This window comes from Pseudochaenichthys georgianus, chromosome 5 (genome assembly GCF_902827115.2).
Source record: "Pseudochaenichthys georgianus chromosome 5, fPseGeo1.2, whole genome shotgun sequence".
NCBI classification, from domain to species: domain Eukaryota; kingdom Metazoa; phylum Chordata; class Actinopteri; order Perciformes; family Channichthyidae; genus Pseudochaenichthys; species Pseudochaenichthys georgianus.
Window position 1 is genome coordinate 19,296,140 of NC_047507.1, and position 20,777 is coordinate 19,316,916.

At 41.7% G+C, this 20,777-nt stretch overlaps 1 protein-coding gene across 4 annotated transcripts in view; it reads left to right on the forward strand.

Annotated features, from left to right (window-relative positions):
- The window catches only part of bsnb (bassoon (presynaptic cytomatrix protein) b), a 64,605-nt gene that overhangs the window by 21,229 nt on the left and 22,599 nt on the right, over positions 1-20,777 (forward strand). For 2 of the 4 annotated variants that reach the window (XM_034083045.1, XM_034083043.1), the window contains exon 3: positions 3,399-4,490. In XM_034083045.1, coding sequence (XP_033938936.1) covers positions 3,399-4,490 — 1,092 coding nt within the window. Of the gene's footprint in view, positions 1-3,398; positions 4,491-20,161; positions 20,248-20,777 lie in introns of those variants that run through there. The other 2 variants (XM_034083047.2, XM_034083046.1) reach the window with 2 other exon arrangements.

Below are 20,777 nucleotides of genomic sequence, written 5' to 3' on the forward strand. Positions count from 1 at the left end.
GCGTCTGTTTTTTGCTGATACAGATCAGATTTCATAAAGATCCACATGATTGCCTCATAACAAGGGGGATGCAGAGAGGGATGAGATGGAGAGATGAGGCAGAGGCAAGCAGAGACACAATGACATTGATAAATAGCTGCTTGCCTTCCCTGCAGTTGCTTTTTTTTTGTTTTTTTTCGGGTTTGTTTTCTCACTAAATGGGCCTATATGATTAGCCTGACTGTAATTCGGAAGGAAAATAAATCAAGGACAATTACTATTACGGAAAGAGGAGTTCCTACTTGAGAATCACTGATTAGATGTCCAGTGTTGGATGTTGTTGTGTTTCTCAAGGGTTGTTTTCACTGTCCACGTTACGCTGATTGTCCCCGGGGTTGAAACCTGCTCCCAGCTTCTCAACTTTCCTGATCGACAGTTAAAACCATAGCCTTGTCACTCCTTATAATGAGGTTTAACGAGAGGCTGAGCTGCTGCTGAGCCTGTGACTGACTGACTGACTGACTGACTGACTGACTGACTGACTGAATGACTTGAGTGAGAAATATTAAAAGGCAAGCAAAGTGGTTACTAACATTTTTAAGCAGTGAACAGGGCATTTTTGAATAAAAAGCTGCCACAGGTTCCTTGTACATGATTGGCCTCTGTTAGAGGCTGCGTCTAAGGAGGGGTCTCTTTCTGGATTGTCTGCAAGGAGACTGCCATTGAAAATGTCCCTGTTCCTCTCATTATACCAATGTGGCCTGAGCAAAGATATAGGATGAGAGCAGCACAGACATTAAACTGTTTGGCGTGGTCGTATCATTTAAAGAAAGGAAATCGTTTTTGTCGATTCTTATGGTAAAGTCACACATCTGTTGGGGCGTAAAATGTATCACGCTCACCAGTAGGAGAACACACACACACACACACACACACACACACACACACACACACACACACACACACACACACACACACACACACACACACACACACACACACACACACACACACACACACACACACACACACACACACACACACACACACTGGGAATAAGCAAGAGAATCCCTGCAGCATGATGGCAGAGACACCACCAATCTCAAATAGGGTTTCTTATTTATTTGAATGAACATATTCAAATGAGGTATTCTAATTCTAATTTCACTAAATACAACAACAATTTCTGCCAGCCTTAAACATTTGATTTGTAAAATCCTGATGATATGATCATTTAATGAACAGGATCTGATGATTTACTAATAGATAAATGAAACAATTAGATCCCACAAAAACAAATGAATCCTCTTTGGTATCAAGACATCAGGCGATAGTAGACACGTTTCCATGCTTCATAGTTCTCCAGTAATGGCCTGTTAATGCAAAACCAGTTTTTATACAAAATGAGTCTGGTTCCAGCCCTCTAAATGATTTCCCACATTTCAATTTTTCTTCTATTTCAAATGGCAAATAATCGCTAATGACTAATGAAGATACACGGAGTGGCAGATTATCAGCTGACAGCAGAATTAGGTGTTATCAGCTTGGGTTAAGTAACTGCTTTAGCAGAGTTTCTCGCTCAACCAGAAGTCATATCGCAGCAGTGAGTCAGCGTTTGGCATTTTGTGAAGGAATACTACACTTTAGGTTTAGTGACTCACACCACTGTAGCTAAACTGTGAAACGACCACACTAGCTTGCATGCATATGTAACAAGGGGCAGATTTCAGATTGTAATCAGTTTACAATGAAGAATACTAAAGCCAAACATATTTAGAGGACCTTTTAGTATTTATGTTTTATTGTTTACGTAAGTAATGGTTTGAGTATGAGTATAAAGTCATTTCTAAAGTTTGGATCATATATGCATAGCACCTCATAGATTGGTGTGTGTGTGTGTGTGCTTGTGTGTTTGAGTGTGAGTTGTTTGTGAGCTTGTTTATGACTCAGTCTCCCGTGGCCACAGGCTTGCAGAGACATTTGATTCCTCAGCGAGCAGAAGTGAAGAGATCTTCCTGCATTTCCAGTCCTTGGCTCGGCACCTGCTGAAGCTGAACCAAAATCTTTTTGTATCCACTGGAGTAAGAGGGAATTTCCCCCCAAAGGTATAAGGAAAAAAGCCGACGGCTGGACCTCCTACCACGCCTATTGTGCCCTGGACCACCAACCTGTTCACAACCTTTCTCTCAGTGCATTTATAATGCTTAGGGCATTATGTAATGACCATGAATCCAAGACAGCTACAATAGTGTGGCAGCTGTCAAAGCACCAGGATGCCAATTATCACGCATATGTGCTATCCCTCTTTCTGACTTTTACCTTCTTGCACTCCTATAGGGAGCAAAAGATAGGAGAGGTAAAGACATAAATGAAATGACAACAGCAGGTGGAACACGAGGAGAAACAGGGGAGGATTTTAATGAGAAAGGGAACATGGTGTATAATGAGTGGGGATGTAAGAGAAAGCAAAAAGGCAAGATACACACAGAAGATGCCAGAGAAGATACCAAATCAGGGCGTCCATGATTTATTGAGGAAGTCCAGAGTTCACCCCATCTGTCACGTACATTTCCTAAAAAAATTTTCTATGGGTAAATTATGTTTACCCATACATTTCCATGTCAAGGCACGGGGAGCTTAAATCCTTCCTCAATGAGATATTATACATCACTCATAATTATTCCTGCATTCAATCATTTTCTATACACAATGTTTCCTATGCAGAGCAGGCTGGAGGCCATCCCAGCTTGTATTGGATGAGGGGAAGTGGGGGGGCCAGTCCGTCACATAAACAGATCAACACACTCGTGTTCACATTCACACCGAGAGGCAGTTTAGAGATTTTAGTTCATGTTACTTTAATATCTTTGGACAGTGAACAGGAAGTGGGGCATTAACTGAGCCAATGGGAGAATATGAGATAAACTTTTTTATATATATTTTTTGTATATATATATTTTGTATATATATATATTTTTTAATTCATTATTTACAATTCTTATCATTTACAATAGCCCTGTCAGTTTAACTGTTTTTAGCTTGTTTTTTTGAAAAGTATTTGCTTTCTTGCAGAGAGTAACATTCTTATTTGGATAGAATTAGAATGTTTGCACAATAAATATAAAGCTGCCATCAGCAGGTGGTTAGCTTTGTACTAAACTAAAGAAAGGATGAAAACAGCTGGCTCTCTCATAATCTGCCTTTTATCACACCTGTAACTCACTGCTAACACAATTCCTTTTATGAGTTTCAGATGTAAAGTGTGTAATACGTTTTTCTATCCAACACTTTTTTGAAAGCAAATAAAAAAAATCTTTCCGAATATGTTTGACTGTTTCTTTAAAACCCAAAGTCATTTATTGACTAAAATATTAAGATTTGAACTAATTGTTATTGTTTTTCATCTTTGTCATTCACAGGTACAGGAGTGGCTGTGTCTGAACTGTCAGATGCAGAGAGCGTTGGGGATGGACATGACCACACCACGCTCCAAGAGTCAGCAACAGATACACTCTCCTTCTCATGCAGCCAAACCAGAACTCAAGCCTGATCCTTCAACTCAGCCTACACCCCAAACACAGCCCACCCCTCAGACGCAGCATCCAGCGCAGGCCCACCCTCCAGCGCAGGCCCACCCTCCAGTGCAGGCCCACCCTCCAGTGCAGACCCACCCTCCAGCGCAGGCCCACCCTCCAGCGCAGGCCCACCCTCCAGCGCAGGCCCATCATCCAGCACAGGCCCACCCTCCAGCGCAGGCCCATCATCCAGCGCAGGCCCACCCTCCAGCACAGGCCCACCCTCCAGCGCAGGCCCATCATCCAGCGCAGGCCCATCCTCCAGCGCAGGCCCATCCTCCAGCGCAGGCCCATCATCCAGCGCAGGCCCATCATCCAGCGCAGGCTCATCCTCAGGCCCATCCTCCAGGACACGCCCACCCTCCAGCTTCTGGTCCTACCAGACAGACAGGTCCTGGTGGCCCGGGTCAGCAACAAGTGAGACTCCCTCCAGGGGCAGTGGCTCTCCCCGGCATGGCCAAGGCCCCATCTCAGCCTGATCTGTCCCACAACTCTCCCGCCCACCATCCCCAGCACCCCCGCCAGGATCAGACTCGCAGTGCAGGGAGCTCCCCTTCGCGGCAGCCGCCGCCTCCAGAGCAGACTTTTGGGAAGTTGTTTGGTTTTGGTGCTTCTCTTCTTAACCAAGCCAGCACTCTCATATCTGAGACTACTCAACCCCAACAACCGCCACCCAAAACGGCGCCCAAACCAGGGCCTGCGGCGAGTAAACCCTCAGGACCCCAGCCCGCACACCAAGGGCCTCGAGGCCCTGCTCAGCAGCAACAACAGCACGCTTCCCCGGAAGCCTCTAAACCTAAAGCTTCTTGTCCTCTCTGCAAGACAGGCCTCAACATCGGCAACACAGCAGAGCAACCCAACTACAACACCTGCACACAGTGCCACCAGCAAGTGTGCAACCTGTGTGGATTCAATCCAACTCCACACCTCGTCGAGGTAAGACTCTCAATTTGTTTGGCTTTCAGCTGCTCGTAACAAAGTGACAGCTGGACATTGCAAGGGATTTGCTGTATGAAATGATTTATTGACCAGTTCATGTGGAAGTGCTGTGTCATAGTACAGTTGAATGGGTTGTGTTGTTATCCTTTTGCGGTCGCATGGTCTTTGAGTGAATAGCTGCAATTTAAAAGGATTATTGTGGTCATGATTCAAGTATTTGGCTTCGGGTGCTGTCAGTTTGCTCTGTCTCTGAGGTTCTTCAAGATGCCCTTCTGTATATCTGTGATGGTTCTTATTGATTCTTAGTATTTAGTATTTCTTTTATTCCATTAGATTTGTTCTTTAACACAGAGGGATGGACCAATTGTTTCAAAATATTTCATGCAAAGAATTTGTACAAAACAACATTTCTGCACAAGAAGGGTTGATATTTGTATTTCCGAGCTGCAGGTTCTGTACTATGCAGCATGTACACACATTGCTTTATGTAAGCCTGTGAGCTACTTCTCTATGTTTCTCGCTCAGGACCTGCTATGTTCTGCTCTGTCAGGCCCTCTGTATGTAGCAGAGTGAAGTCCAGGCTGTGACTCACATCATCAGTTTGCACTCTACCCCGGAGCTGCACAGAAATATATGAAACGGACCACAAAAACACAGCCTTATCAAGTTCAATTTAATGGATAATATTAGTATTGATTAATGACATCTAGTAGTCAGCTGAGAGTATATTCCTCTCTGAAGTGCCCCTGGTCCTCTATTATGAGGAAGGGCGGCAGAGCAGAGTCTTGCAGTAGCTCCCAGAGCCAGGCAATAACAGAGTTTAATTATGCAAATCAAGTCCAATTGAATGATAGCAGTAATAACAGGCTTTCTGCAGAGCACTGGCTTTTTATGGGATAGCCTTGTCTTCCCAGGCATCTGGTTGTCACAGGCACTAGCACAGGCCATTCATAGATCACTATGGAAACAGGGATAATTTGTTTGTCAGGCGTCCCTTTCATGCTCGGCTGCTAAGATGCTGAGTCTGATAAAACTTTAAGACTGATGTTGCTTTGTTTTTATGAGAGGATCTGTTATTAGATGTGTTTCTGCGCTGATGGCTACGGCCTCAATCCAGCACCAGGTGCTTTCTTTTCAAACCTGTGAACCGTATTTGTTGTTATTCCATGTGAGCTGGCAGGCTGGTCGCTCGAGAGTGGGTGAGAACCATTTGGACATGGTGTGAGGCTTTGTCCTTTGAATCTGGGTTTCTCAGCTTGATTTCCACACAGCCTGTTTGGCACATTATTTCTCCTCATCTTCTCCTAATCACTCCAAACTGTTACTGTTTTGCTGTCCCTGCTTTTTCTCAAACTTGTTGTTTGCCTGTTGCAAGCTGAATTGTAATCACTTCTTCCTGTTTTCATCATGTGTGGTGGAAAGCCTTTAGGTACTTTATTCCTTCATGTGTCACTGGTCTGGTCTTATAGATGATAGACTTAAAAGTTAAAACTGTGCCAAGTTGAACAACTGGTTTGTGACAATTGACTTGAAATAGTAGAGAACAATGAAAAGGATATACCATATTGACCAGATGCAGGTATGGTTTTCACCTTGTACATCTGTGTGTCATCATGGCAAAATGTCCGTCTGCCCGTCCATATGTGATACCGTTGCAATGAAGGGATTCAGGGAAAACAGAAACAGGCTTTATCAGGCTTCGGCTACATAGACAATACTTGTTATCAGCACGGTAGAAACTGATTTGCACTTGGATTACCACATCTTTCAAAAGCTTGTCATTTTTCCTATAAGATGAAGCATTTACAGTAAACAAAGTCCTCCTGCACTGGTGACAGCTCAGGAAATGCTCAGCTAATGAAAAGTGACAAAGTGGATGAAATGCAAATGAGCTGCTCAGTTTGTGCCATGGCAATTAACGCTATTTTTAAGAAGAACAAAACATTTTTAAACTACGTGGTAGTAATACAAATACATCGCCCACATTTGACTACGTATTTTTTTAAATAGCGGTAGGCAAAGTCAGGGTTTTTCTGTACTGTAAAACAGAAAAAACAGGTTTCGCCTCACTGAGGAAGAGGCGAAAACATGAACAAAGGTGAAAAAAATGTATATAAATTGGCTTAAATTATTTAAACATTATACAGTTCTGCTATACTGTATAGTCATAGTTATTGCCTTTACTTTATCACACGTAAAACATGACTTGTAACCTGTAATGTATGTGTGGAACAGTATTATGGGAGGATTTCAAATAACGATCTGTAGCTTGTGTAAATCAGAAAGTTGCTAGAAATATTCATGAAAATACATATTCTGTCACCACATGAGGGAGTAATTAATTCAGAGTAAATTAGGCTGAGCTGTATCATCTTTTTTTTAAACAAAGTCGGCTCCTTTTGAATCTATGATGAGACCAAGGATGCCAGTGTCTGTGTGAGAAAGAGTGGCAGAACGGAAGAGGAGAGAAAGGAAAGAGGTGATAGATTGAGAAGTAGGAGGAATCACAGATAATGAGCGTGAGGAATCCAACTGTTTGTAACGTTGCACGATATTTCACATCAATTAGTGCTTAAAGTCTTGTGTGACTGAGTAAATAAGATGTCCTTGTTTTGGGACTGTTTCCTCCCCCATTACGCTTCTCAAGGAGATTAAAAACAACCTTGTGTCATTGTCGTCTCCCCAGAGTATGGTTGCAAACAGACTTAATATGTTTTCGCTGGAGTGTCTGCTCCTTAATTTAATAGACAATACGCTGCATGTCACTCCTCGTCACTGAAATGCTTATAGTATTACAGACTATCCAGCCTTTAGAGGCAGAACATGTCATGCCTCTTGAAACTAAGTGCAGGTGGACGTGTGTTTGACATTGGGTTTCAGTTCCCAGGAGTCTCACTATTTTATTTTCACATGGATAACATAATAGCTTTCACGGTTAGGCGGGCATACTGATCTATCACTGTATGTCTATTATTATGATATAGAAGTGGCTTTGTGTATAACAGGACGAAGGCCCTGATGGACTGTTAGAGAAAATAACTGGATTTCTAATATAACTGTAGAAAAAGTGTAGAGCAACCGAAAACATAGTTCATCAATAATTCAACGAGAGAGAACATTATAAATACTTCATGCATTGTTGAGCAGGGAGAGTGCTGTGTTTGATTTCACATGTCACATAAGGTGAGTGTGCATTAATGCCTGTGTGTGTTGCATGCATGTAAGAAATGTGTACGTGCAGGTGTTAGTTTTACTGCAGTTATCTGTCTGTTTGCAGCTTGGTATCAGGGGCAGGTTGTATTTGAGATGTTAGAATCTTATATGATTTACCAGGGAGGAAAACAACTGTACTTAAACTCACAAAAAGCCAATTTACCCTTTAAGAATATAAATGTGGTTGTCATGTCAAACAATTGAACTCCTTTGGAAACTCAGAGCAGTTTTATTCCAACATTTACACTTGCCTCTTCAGTTAAAAAGGCTTTTTTAAACTTCTTAATAAGACTATCTCTCATCCTCTAAATGATTAAAGCACTGCAAACTGTGGCCTAGTCAACCAGAAACGATACAGAGCTTACATACATATATTTACTGTTATTATTTTACATTCTGTCTGCTACTTATCACTGATCACTGTTCCCAGAATGTTTTCATTGTTTATGATAAAACACAAATACACAGGCAAAGCAAATCCAAACGTTTTGGATGGTAGCTGTTCAAACACCTCGTAGTTGTCTCAACTTCACCTGGATCACTGTCGCTGCGAGACAGCATTTCAATGGTTGGGAAAAATCTTCCGTTTATTCTGGCAACGTGTTGGCTAAACGTGTGTGACATTCTGACGTGAACAAACGTGATAAGACAATGAGCTTTAATGAGGCCAGCAGGGATGGTCAAGGTGTTCATTCACCAGTAACGTAATTATCGTGACAAGCTTACATAATCACCCACCCACACACACACACACACACACACACACACACACACACGCACGCGCGCACGCACACACAGTTTTATTCTGTGATATACTCAGCTGTGACAAAGACATTACAGTCAGAGGCTGTGCAAAGAGAGACTCTCAGTGCGCAACACCGTCTGCAGTATCTTTATATTGGCTCAGTTTTCTGTGCTGAGAACACAGGATGTTTAGTTAGCACACAATGCCATTTTGATAATGAGAAAATACAGATAGCATGAAATGTATCCTTAAAATGTGAAATTAGAAATGTTTAATCTTTGATTTTTCAAACATGTCTTAATGAAATGTAGCGTACTGTGACTCAGTTGAAGAAACACTTCTATCAAACAGCTTCTGAGAGCTATACAAATACCCGATTAATAAAATTCTTGAAGGGATGTTATTGCTACTTTTCAATGCAGGGCTACAATTTGCTTTCAAATGCAGTGACCTTGAAGACTCCACCGGCATACAGTGAACATACGTAGAACGTGTAGTATTTGTTCATGTGCCACAACTCTGCAGGAGCACAGTTGCCTCTCCCACACGGACCCTCAGAATAGATGAACATGTCATTCTTTCTCAAACAGGCTGGAAGTGTGTTCTGAAGGTTGGCACCAGCCTGTGTCTCCCTCAGGAGTCCAATCCAAAGCCAGATGGCTGCCAGCATCATGCATCCAATCCTGCCATGCTCAGTCTGGCTGCTCCCAAACTGATGATGGTACACCATCACAGTCTCAAACACCCACCCAGCCTCAATCAGCTGCTTTCCACCTTGTAATACTTCCATATTCCTTTGCCCTGTATGTGCCGTGTTCTCGTAAAAGGCCAGTGCATATATAGCACTGTGTTTCAGAGTCACACGCCCACATGCGTCATTCACATGCTGTACAGTACATGTCAGGATGCATGTCTTCACGCCCACAGAAACACAGTACTTAGAACCTTCAGATTAGACACAGTAGAGCTTCGGTAGTATTATGCAAATATGCTATATTTGTTTACTGTTAAACCATAGATGTTGATGAAGTAATTATTAAAGACTACAGAAAAGCAGTCTTATTTTATTGTGCTTTACTTAGATACAAATAACAACTAAGAAAATATGATTACCCATAACTACATCTCGGTGAGATTTCAACCATCCCTATGTTCCATTATGCCACTGACTCCTATTTTAAAATGCTAATGGTAGCATCTGGTCCTTTAAACATTTTCCAGCTCTGCAAACACACACGTACACACATCTACAATATTGAGACCCTCACACATCATTGCATGTCACCCTCCTGTTATTTCAAATTATTTAAAATGTGTGAACTGCGTGTTCCTGACTCACCTCGCTGTAAAACTGCCGGTAATCCAGAAGAAATAATAAATGGTCGGTTTGTATGTCAGCTCTTTATCTAATGCTTTATCTTTTTAAGATAAAACCGATGTAAGTGACGTGTCTGATGCATGACATGTTCCCCTTTAATGGGACCACCCGGTTCTCTTGTTTCAGTTGTTGTCAGGTTGTTGGATATACACAAGCTCTCTCCTTCTCTGTCCATGTTTCAGTGCTCCTCTCCCTCCGTTTGCATTCTCTTCCTCCTGTCTACTGCTTGCTGTTGACACATTGATTGAATTGGCAATTACTTCTGGTTGAATGGCTTGCAGTTGACATTGCAACACGGGTACTCAGCCCTCTTGATTCTGTCCACGCTCTGTTGATTTAGCAGCAACATCAGGGTGAGCATTTTAAAACCCTGCACAGAATAAGACAGAGTGTCTATGAGAGGTGATACAGACACAAACCAAAAGAGACAGGGATGGGTGTGTTTCTGCATGTGTGTGTGTTCTGGGGGGGGGGGGGGGGGGGGGTCTTTTAGAAGGAGATAATAATTGAGTGTGTAATCCGTGTTGAGGGAGTGTAGTGATCCCCTCGAGTATGATGCTTAACCCCAACACACATTGTAAAGATCCACCCACACGAATGAGTGCCATCTGAGCATAGTAAGCCTTGTTGGATGATTAAACTGAGACCATTTTGACTTTGTCTGATTAATATGTTAGCGCTGAAACAAATATAATGGTGAAACAAAGGTTTTTTCACGTAAACCCTGTTTTTCTAAATATGCGGTCCGTGTTCAATTGAAATTTCACGAGGCATGTTCATCCCAAATTCTTACGCCACAATGTGCTCACTGACAACATTCAGTTTGTGTGACTGTGCTGCGTTAGATTAGAAGACAGGAAGATGATGTGATGTACAACGGCGCCAGCTTCCTGTTGAGATTATGTGGCACCAGCACAGATGGCTCGCTGGTCTGAGGCTTAAATGCCACTCACTCTCCTCTCTGGGACCTTTGTGTTTGACGGCAGGCTCTGTGCTCAGTCTGAGCTGGAGATGTACACACTTTGCTTAGTTCTGTACATCACAGACCTGCTGAGAGATCCAGTGCTCCCACAACTGCTTGTACATTCTAGTCTTATCCGGCTCGTGCTTCATAAGATTTTTGAACTGTCAAACTATATTTCCTGAATCCAAACCTGAGACTGAAAGGAGAGGAACATCTAAAAGGATCAGCCCCTCATAACAGGCAGGATTGCATCTCACGTACCTTATTCTGCCTTTTTCTGAGGTCCCCCTCGACCCGCCCACGCCGTGCCTCTACCCGCAGAGATATCAGCTCTCTTGATGAAAGTCTATGTAAGAGCCCAGTGACCATATTGAACTTGAATAACCCCTCCAGTCCTTTTTCCGTGCATCTATCTTCAAATGCCCTTCCTTTCCTGCCTACTCAGTGTATGAGCTTTGAAGCCTATAGGGACCTCAGCAATGGCTTAATCACCTCTTCAGAACTCATCATCCTCAAGGCCCGGTGGCTATGCTAACAAGCTTTAGCTCTGCTCCAGGGGCCGCTGGCAGTGCCGGGCCTATCCTCACTGTCAGAGCCACAGAGGTGGGCCGGAGCAGTCCTCCCACCCCTGCTTTTGGGCCCTCTTGTCTCCACACATCACTTCACCCGCCTCATCGGTACCGCTCTCTCTTCCCGGCAGCACCTCAGGCATGATACTACTCCCTAATGCTGGCATTAAGAAAGAAGGATGGGGTTAGTTGAGTGTGCGCTATGCTTATAGTCGGCAAATACTAAAAGGCTGGCGACACAAATGTGAGATTATGGAACAGAGACGTGTAGTTGTATTTCAGGGGAACAAAAAAAACACAGCCAGACAGAGGGAGAACTATAATGAAAGAGAGCAGGAGATTGAGAGACAAATTGAAAGAGATAAAGCTCACTGATCGCTCAGATATTACATTTAACCCCTTTCTAATCTTCTCAGTGCTGCAGCTGTCGGGCAGCAGTGAAGATGACCACATCAGTTGTGGGGGTCTGGCCTGAGAGCAGTATTAACAATCGCAAAAGCAGCATGAGGATCATTACCCTCAGCCAAAGAGACGGTCCTCCCACTGCCTCCATGAGCAAAGACACTGTGGCTCCACTGCCATTACAGTTTACTGCTGAGGGCATGACACACAACACAAGGGAGGATAATAGTGCTGAATGGGTTCACTTGGTCACTGTCGTTTTCCAATAAACATCTCACTTCACAAATATAGGGGGTTTGGTCTCAAATGTATTGTTTTTTTATATTTGAAAACAGGACTATTCATGCATACGCTTTTTATACCAGTCAGTGTAAAAAGCTGTATCTAATAACAATAGGTTGAATTTTTTACTTTACAGATTAATATATGCATATTTCATTTATTTAACTGTGCTTTTAAGTGGTTTTGAAAGTGGGCGGGACTGAATTGGAGAATTGACATTAGCCATTTCTGTACACCAATCAGAATTGAGCTTTGGCTTTGCATGCAGTCATATTTTTGATTATAGATTACAATTAATTCAGGTGCTTTAAGCTATTTTTATTTTCTGGATATAGCCAATTGACATAAACCTTTCTCACATTATGTTTCAGTTCATTTGAAGTGTTCTCGAAGGCTTGCATTTGCCATTTCTGCTGTTGTAATTAACACATATTGTGAAGTGAATTATGTCTTTTTATTTGAGGTATGTATTTACTACTATATACAGTATGTACAAGTCCCATTCTTACTCAAAGGATGCTGATGCCCGCTCTGCCCTACAGACTTGCTAAACGTGTTATTTGTACATCGAGTCACATGAACAAGGAACAACCTGTCTGAAAGACTAGTGTAGAGTAAACACACATATATGTTTGCTGGACTCATTTTAGTAAAGTAATCACCTGACTTGTGCTCACTGCTGGTGATATGTTAAAGCTTGAGTAACTTGTCTAAAAGATAGATGTGCGATACATGAATTGTATTTGCTTGGCTGATAGCTGTAAATTCGCCTGGCAGGAGTATTAGAATCTCATCTAAAATGAAACAGGCCGAGGAGACAGCCTGATTAACTTGTCCTGGGGACAGACATATGCGATAAGACACATGACTTGTTTGGGCTTGGCTGCCAACCACAGTGTAAAATGAGGTTTGTTTTGCTGCTTGATTAACATTTTAGAAAACAGATTTATGTTTGGAGGTTTGAATGTTATTTTGCCACTGCCTTAATTCTGTTTCAGCCTAGGAGGCGTTTAGCAAAATGCAAGTCACATCTTCCTGTGTGTCCAAAGCAGTGAGCTAATTATCCATGGTATCCCCTATCCTCTCCATGACAAAAACTATACTGTTGTATGTACATTACATACATTACTGGCGTAATCTTATCGAGCCACAATGCCGATCATCTGTCTTGTTACCTTGCTGACATAAAGCATCAAAAGGCGTAGAACAGCGAATGAGACATATAAGGTCGGTAGTGTAGGAAGGTGAACATAAACTGCATCAATGACTTCTTAGTGACTGCACAGCTCAGACAGTTTGACCACAGAGAGAGGTGCATTCATTAAACTAATCTGAGCTGTGTGCTGCAGCTCTGGGTGCTTTTTCAATATTGCAGAAGGATAAACACAGCAAGACGTATTTAATATTCTCAGGGCAAATGAGCAGAGCTGAGTTAAAAGGCTCACTAAATCAAAACAACGGAGAAAACACTGAACCATCCTGTGCCTTCAGAACAGCTGCAGTCGTCCCCTGACTGCTGTCCTGAAGTGTGTGAACTGGGATATTGGATTGTTCTTGTCCTCTAGGAAAGATTTCACTTATTTCAGGGATGAAAGAGGGGGATCCACAATCTCTCTTAAATATTTAGTTATATTTAGACATTATGGAGGCGATGGATTAGGGTTATTATATGCCATATTAGTAGCTTAGTTAAAAAGCTGCTGCAGCCACTTTCTAAGGTCCCTTTTAGGTCGTTTCTAAGATTAAACCTTTTACTTAATGCCCAAACACTCCTAATTACGACATTTTTAAACTAAAAGAGACATTAAAATAAAGGTTGTTGCTATTGAAATGGCTTGATAACTTTACAGAACCAATACTATAACAATGTGCTTGATAAGTGTTCTCTAAATGTAAACCTGCCAGGATATTCTAAAGCAGAAAATATATCTACCACTCTGTTTCGGTTTAAAATGAAGATATGTATAAACATGCTTTAAGACAGAATTATCTGTTGGGATCAATGGGATGTCTTGCTGCTTTTGACTGTGTCTCATGTATGTATTGTGAGCCCCTTCTGAGGCAGGACAGTGTCTCTGACATCTTCCTGAGTGCTGGGCCAGAAGAGGAAACCTGTTGCCTCGTTAAAACAAATACAAACAGTCAGATTAATAAAGCGCAGAAACATGACCTCACCCTATGCTACGCAGCCCCTTCAGGACAGGAGATGCACACACACACTTAATGGCAAATGACATGCTGTTCTCCTGGAGCAAGACACTATAAAAAGTCATTTAATATGTAGCTTTCCAATGTTTTGGATAAGTCTTCTACTTTTAAAATGTTGTTAATGTACTTCTTTATGTACATAAAGTTAGGCATAGTATAAACTGAATAAGAATAAACCATGCACATTTTTGACTTAAATATGTCTCTTTTAATCAATGCAAGCAGAATTACACTTTAAATCAGAATGATGTTCAGCCGTCAGTCGACAAATTGATCTACTGCTTTAGTCCAGACCTATTTTATAAATGAATGGATAGCCAAGGCATTTTGTGAGCATGTTAGCATGCTTGCAATATAATTAAGCTCAGAGCACCTCTTTAACTGAGGACAGTGTTACACAGCCGTTGGCTGTATACTCCTAGTCTTGAGGACATATATAGCAGCTAGCTGTGTTTGATTGTAAGTCCAAAGTGTATGGACACAGTCAGTGGCAGGATGTGTAGAGGCTTGCTTGCTGAGTTTTGAGCATAAAGCATGTTTAGATTTTCAGTAGAACTGAGTACAAATAGCTTTTTAGTCTTTTTTTACAGCTTTACTACTATAACTACTTTTGTTTTTTAAATAATTGTCTTATTTTTAAATAGGAATAAAAGTTTAAAACAGCGACTTCTCAGAAATGGTCTACCTGCAGGATGGCCTATTGAACATGCTTCTCAATTTTCTATATATTTATATATTTCCTCTGAATGCACAGTGTGGATCCGTATAGTATGAGTGACTGTGACTGCAGCTGAGTCCTGCTTCCTCAGTGGATGATCCTTCATTTCCTCACTAATCCACAGGCCTGACCACGTGTCCCCATTGAAGGAGTCCCAGGGGATTAACCTATATACCTGCTGACTCTGCCTGACCTGTCAGAGCCCGGCGTGGTGTGGCACAGCCTGGCACTCTGCTGTGACATGTGCTCGCTCACGCCTAGCGCTGCGCACTTGGTAGTTTCAAACTACTGCTCATTCAGACTGTGCATAATAGAAATGGATACAGAGGTTTTAATGGCTCTGATAGGGCTTTAATAGAGTAACCTGCTCTGCTGATCTTTGATTTGTATGTGAATATTATGACGTTGTATCAAGATTGAATAAAGTGAGTATGGTGATTTGTAGGGAATTACATCTGATTAAATGTAGCCTTTGAATGCTACTGCTGCATTTGTTGATGTCCATACTCGGGTGTTTCTCTGCTCTTTTGCTCTTTGTATGAAATGTGTGTGTGTATGGGTCTGGGCACCATACAGTGCGAGACATATTTCCCCACTCACCTTAATCTCACCCCATTCCCACCTGCTTGGCAGCGCGCCCCTGCATGGTGTAGTTAATAATTCACACTGACCCTCTGCTCCCCTGACCTTCACTTGTTACAGATTAATTATGACCTCCTCTGTTGTACGCCTCATTAATCTCTGTGAGACAGAACTCGAAGGATTATTATGATGATTTCTGCCTTTGTTTTGACACGGTTTTCCTCTGTTCAGTTCTTACTTTGAAGGTTGACGTGGTCAGCACTTGTGTACACTGTGAAATAGTTTTTACATTTAGATAATGACGGAAGTCGTTTTGATGGTAAAGACGCGAAGGCTACGATTAGGATAACTTTTGAACGATGGAGGGTTGACAACGTTTGACATTTACAAGTCAAACTTTGGCAGAGAGGATTACACATGATGCATGACAAAGGATTTATGTTGCCTTGCGTTGCTGTCATGCTTCCATTTGCTCCTCGCAGAAGTTGTTGGCTATCTTTCTGACATTGACTCAGTTCTGTTTTTCATTTGTGATCTTCATTGTGGCATAAAAACAATTACTGTAGGAAATTATCTCTTTCTTTTCTGTTTAAACTGTTATATCTCGGTAAGGTTTGTGACTGTGTTTAATGACATTACTTAATGACATTTCTTTGCCCAGCTTGTGGTCTCACCCCTGGCAGAGACACCATGCAGGGGACAGTCTCTTGCTGTGAGTTGACTGACAGTGAGGGGTGGGATACTGAGGTTGTGCAGGCTACACACAGTATGTCTGCCTACACATGTGTGGGCATACATACACTCTGCTGATCAGGAAATCTAAATAAACGGATGTGTGTGTGTCAGAAGTCAAGTGGAAGGGGGTGTGACTGTCACTGCCAATATTGCAGGAAATAAGATTCATTTAAAAAGGTTGTTGTTAATTATGCAGCCCAGCGCACGTCCAGTATTTATCAGTGTGCTTGAGTCTGACTCTGTGAGAGCATGTTGTTGTGTGGGTGTGTGTGCTCCCACAGGCTCCATACAGTATCTCTCGATGAAATGCTGTGCTCTCTGGCTCCCTCCATGGGTAGAAAGTGTTACAGCTCTTCTCCATATCATACCAGCAGTTTGGCTCTGTAGGTCTGTTATCTGTGTACTTTTCTTTGAAATGTTAATTTTGGGGACTTGGGCCATTAGTTTCATTTTTGCCGGTAAAAAAAGACAATTAATGAAAAGGATTTTGAGTTAAGCTGTTGAACAATGTGACCTTTTTATTTTAGCCATTGTGGAGGAAAGGGAATCGTGTAGTTTAGTTATTTTAGGGTAGATCAACATTTCCACTGGGGTCATTTTTACTTTAGCAGATATGTCTTCATAAGGAAAATGCTTTTCAGTAGCCACCTCTTCTCATGTAGAAAAGTTCCCAGCATAAAAAGAAAGACTGCAGGGCTGCATTTCAGCTCGAGGGTGGAGTCACTATTCCACTGGGATTAGGCAATATAATGATCACTACTACAGTATCATTCAAAAGATATAAATGAAGACAAATGAGATAAAAAGGGACACACATGAATTAACTGCAACAAAACACAATGTACTGTCCTACATGTCATATTTTCTCACTTCAGTTCCAACAACATCTATGGAAGAAAAAAAAGACACTTCACTACTACAGTATGTGACAGTATGCATGCAATGACACATTTAGCGACACAGTGGACAAACTCCGATACCATCCTGCAGGGGTTGTGCACGTTTACCTGAAGTAAGCAAACTTTTGTACTGTATAGTTGTTTTGTTAACACATTTTAAAACACATTTTACCAAATAGCCTGTAGTTTGTCTGGTACTTATAAGAGCTTGGTCTTCTTGCACCAACACATTCAAGTCATTGTTGCCTTTATTGGATCATTCTAAATTGAGTTAGACGGTAAACATAGTTAGTTTTAATTCAAGATGGTACACGCGTTAATCAAATGATGCCCCATTTGAGCGCTTTAAGTTGTAATTCACACACCTGTGCATAGCTTTGCTTGTCATTAGGGGATAGCAGTCTGGATAATTCATCTATTTGCCCTGTTATATAATTTAGTTAATTAATACCTAACCACATTAGCATAGACATCGACAAATGCAAATATAGTCCCACACATACTTGCATGCACACTTTCAGTTCACTTTACACACACACACACCACACACACACACACACACACACACACACACACACACACACACACACACACACACACACACACACACACACACACACCACACACACACACGCACACACACACGAGTGATCATGGGTGTAATGTCTCAGCAAGCTTCTCTGAGAGCGGGATCAATCTATGAGAATGGGATCAATCTCTCTGACCTTTTCCTTGTGGTAACCTGCAGTGTTCAATCTCTCATTATTTTGACAGTGAAAGGGCAGCTATTCCAGCTGTGAGATGATTGGATGGAGCATCACTTCACTGCCGGTGTTAACACTATCCACCTTTGCTTCTTATGGCAGATTCAGCTTCACTCAATAACTGCTCTCTCCACTCCAGTCTTGGTATCTTGTCAAAATTCAATTAAAAAAATGAAACAGAATTCACATTCGCGTTACTTCAGTTGGTATATATTACATTACATGTTGCTTGTTAGACGCTTTTATCCAAAGTGACTTACATACTCAATACTGTGGGCAATCCCCACAGGAGCAATTTGAGGTGAAGTGTCTCAGGGACACAACGACATGCTGACTGCAGTGGGGTTTGAACCTGTGACCCCTGATCCCAACACCAAGGCACTATCCACTGCACCACACGCCTCCCAATATGTATACTTTACATCTCAAACATTGTGGACATCACAAGCTTAAAATAGTTTTCTTGGTAAATGGTGTAAAATGCAGAGATGTACAACTGTAAAGTAAAGGAGCCACTCCACAATGCACCAGCTATATTTGTATATTTAAAATGTTCTAGTGAATTACAGTACTGGACAGTACAGAACTGCACTGCATCTCTATCTTTATGTGTGTTCTGATATTACATTTATTTAAAAATCTCACATATGCAGAATCCTTTACTTTTTTCAATACACATTCAGCGTAACAGATATAGAAAACAGCCAAAGATGACAAATTGGGAACGCTGAAAAACCGACAAACACACCCAGGCATGCAGATGTCTGCAGCAATATCATAATCATACGATCAGCACATTTAAACTTAAATACAAATTAAGCTGTCGGCTCATTATTCAATGCCATGTATTGGTAGTCAACTTCAGTGCATTTCTGTATTGGCTGTGTTTGCAGTGTATTTGTATGCTTTATATGGTATAGATGTTTCTTAATTGTTTTGTTTCAGGTGAATTGAGATCAGGGACACCATATCATTATTCAGACATGGAATATATGAACAGGAGCAATAACTAATTGATATACAGCAGTATTTCCCACATTGATTTATTTGTGGCGGGCAACCACAATAAAATATCATCCGCCACAAATGGATCTCATAAAAGGGGGGTGGTGCGGTGCCCCTACAAATAGAATCAAATGATGTGGGAAACGCTGTACAGTAAGGACAACAAAAGTACACAGGACTGAAGTGGAAGCAATGAAGTTGAGTTCAGTGCACAGTCCACCAAATAGACCTGCTAATGTCCTGCTGATTAATGAGGTTACCAATTCACCAACAAGGTGATCTCACTAACTAGCTGGGCCCACTGCCTCTATTTCTGTAAACAAACACACATACACACACACACACACACACACACACACACACACACACACACACACACACACACACACACACACACACACACACACACACACACACACACACACACACACACACACACACACACACACACACACACACACACACACACACACTTTCTTTTTGACCATGTGTTTTGTCTTACTATCTGTTAACCAGATGCTGAAAGCCACTTCTGTAATTGACTCATTGCACGTTGCAGTGGATAAGAGCAAACACCTTATGCTTCAGATGTAATTGATTACATTCAGTGTGTAGTCTTGTCAGTAGCATCTGAGTTAGAGTTCAGAGCAAACGTGTAATACACCCTCAACTAAGCACAAGTTAACCTCCAACCATGTAATGAGGTTAATAGTTCACTAACAAGATGATCTCCATAACAAACTGAGCCAACTTCCTCACACACACTAACACACATAAAGCCTCCCACGAAGACACACCCTCACAGAACAAATCCCACAAAAGACGAAAAGTAAGAAGTTAAACAAAACAAAAACTCTGTTGCCAAAACTTCCATGATCTGTCTTGTTGTTGTTCAGCTGTAGTTTCATCTCTGTGTACTGAACTGTAAGTGCGCTCACTCAGATAGCAGTTAAAAAGTAAAAGTGGATTTCCACAGTGTTGCTCTGTTTTCAGGGTGCAATAAAAGCCTGTCTCTGAGGCGCAGAGGCTCAGTCTGCTATACGGGCCTGGTTTCCTCCACACAGTGTGGGCCGAGGTGGGAAGCACAGCCCACATGCTTCACTGCTGTACAAGCTAAAGCACTCTACGTGAATAATTTGCTACTCCCAGCTCCAGTTTGTCCTCTCTCCCGTTTACCCACGCAGTGTTGTTATGCTGATTCAGGAGCCAAGATGGGAGTGTGGCAGTGCCAACATGGCAGGAAGAAAGCTTCTTGGTGACGGAAAAAGGATAATATAGTATGTAATTAAGGTATATAATAAGATTCTGCTTCATGACACTTCAAAATGCTAAAAGCTGATTTAATGGTGTTTTGAGGACATTGCAGACGTTCGTTTCTGACATTTCCACAAAATTCTTTTGTTGTAGTATGTGAAACAAACCGGCACAGATGGCTAGTTCTGAGCGTACTGCACCTGTTTATATATAGCTCCTCAGTAGTACTTGAGAGAGATGAAAACAAAGCAAGTCTGTCTGTTTAGCATGCCAATGGCTTCCTCCATGCTTCATGTAGATTCATGTAGGATTCGGGAACATTAAGAAAGGTTTTATCTTGAACGGAAAAATAGCATGAGTAAAAATAGCATGTGACAAACCGATTTTAAATGAAGCCACCGTTTCTGTCTTTTTTTTTCATTACTTTTGTTTTAGGCAGTTATGGTATTTTAGAAAGGTTACTTTGTTAAACTATTAAAGTAAAGTTGAAGGATGACAGTTATGATAGTCCCTGGTGTTTACTTGAAATGTTGTTTTAACGAGCCACGTGTTTGCAGGCTCTTATT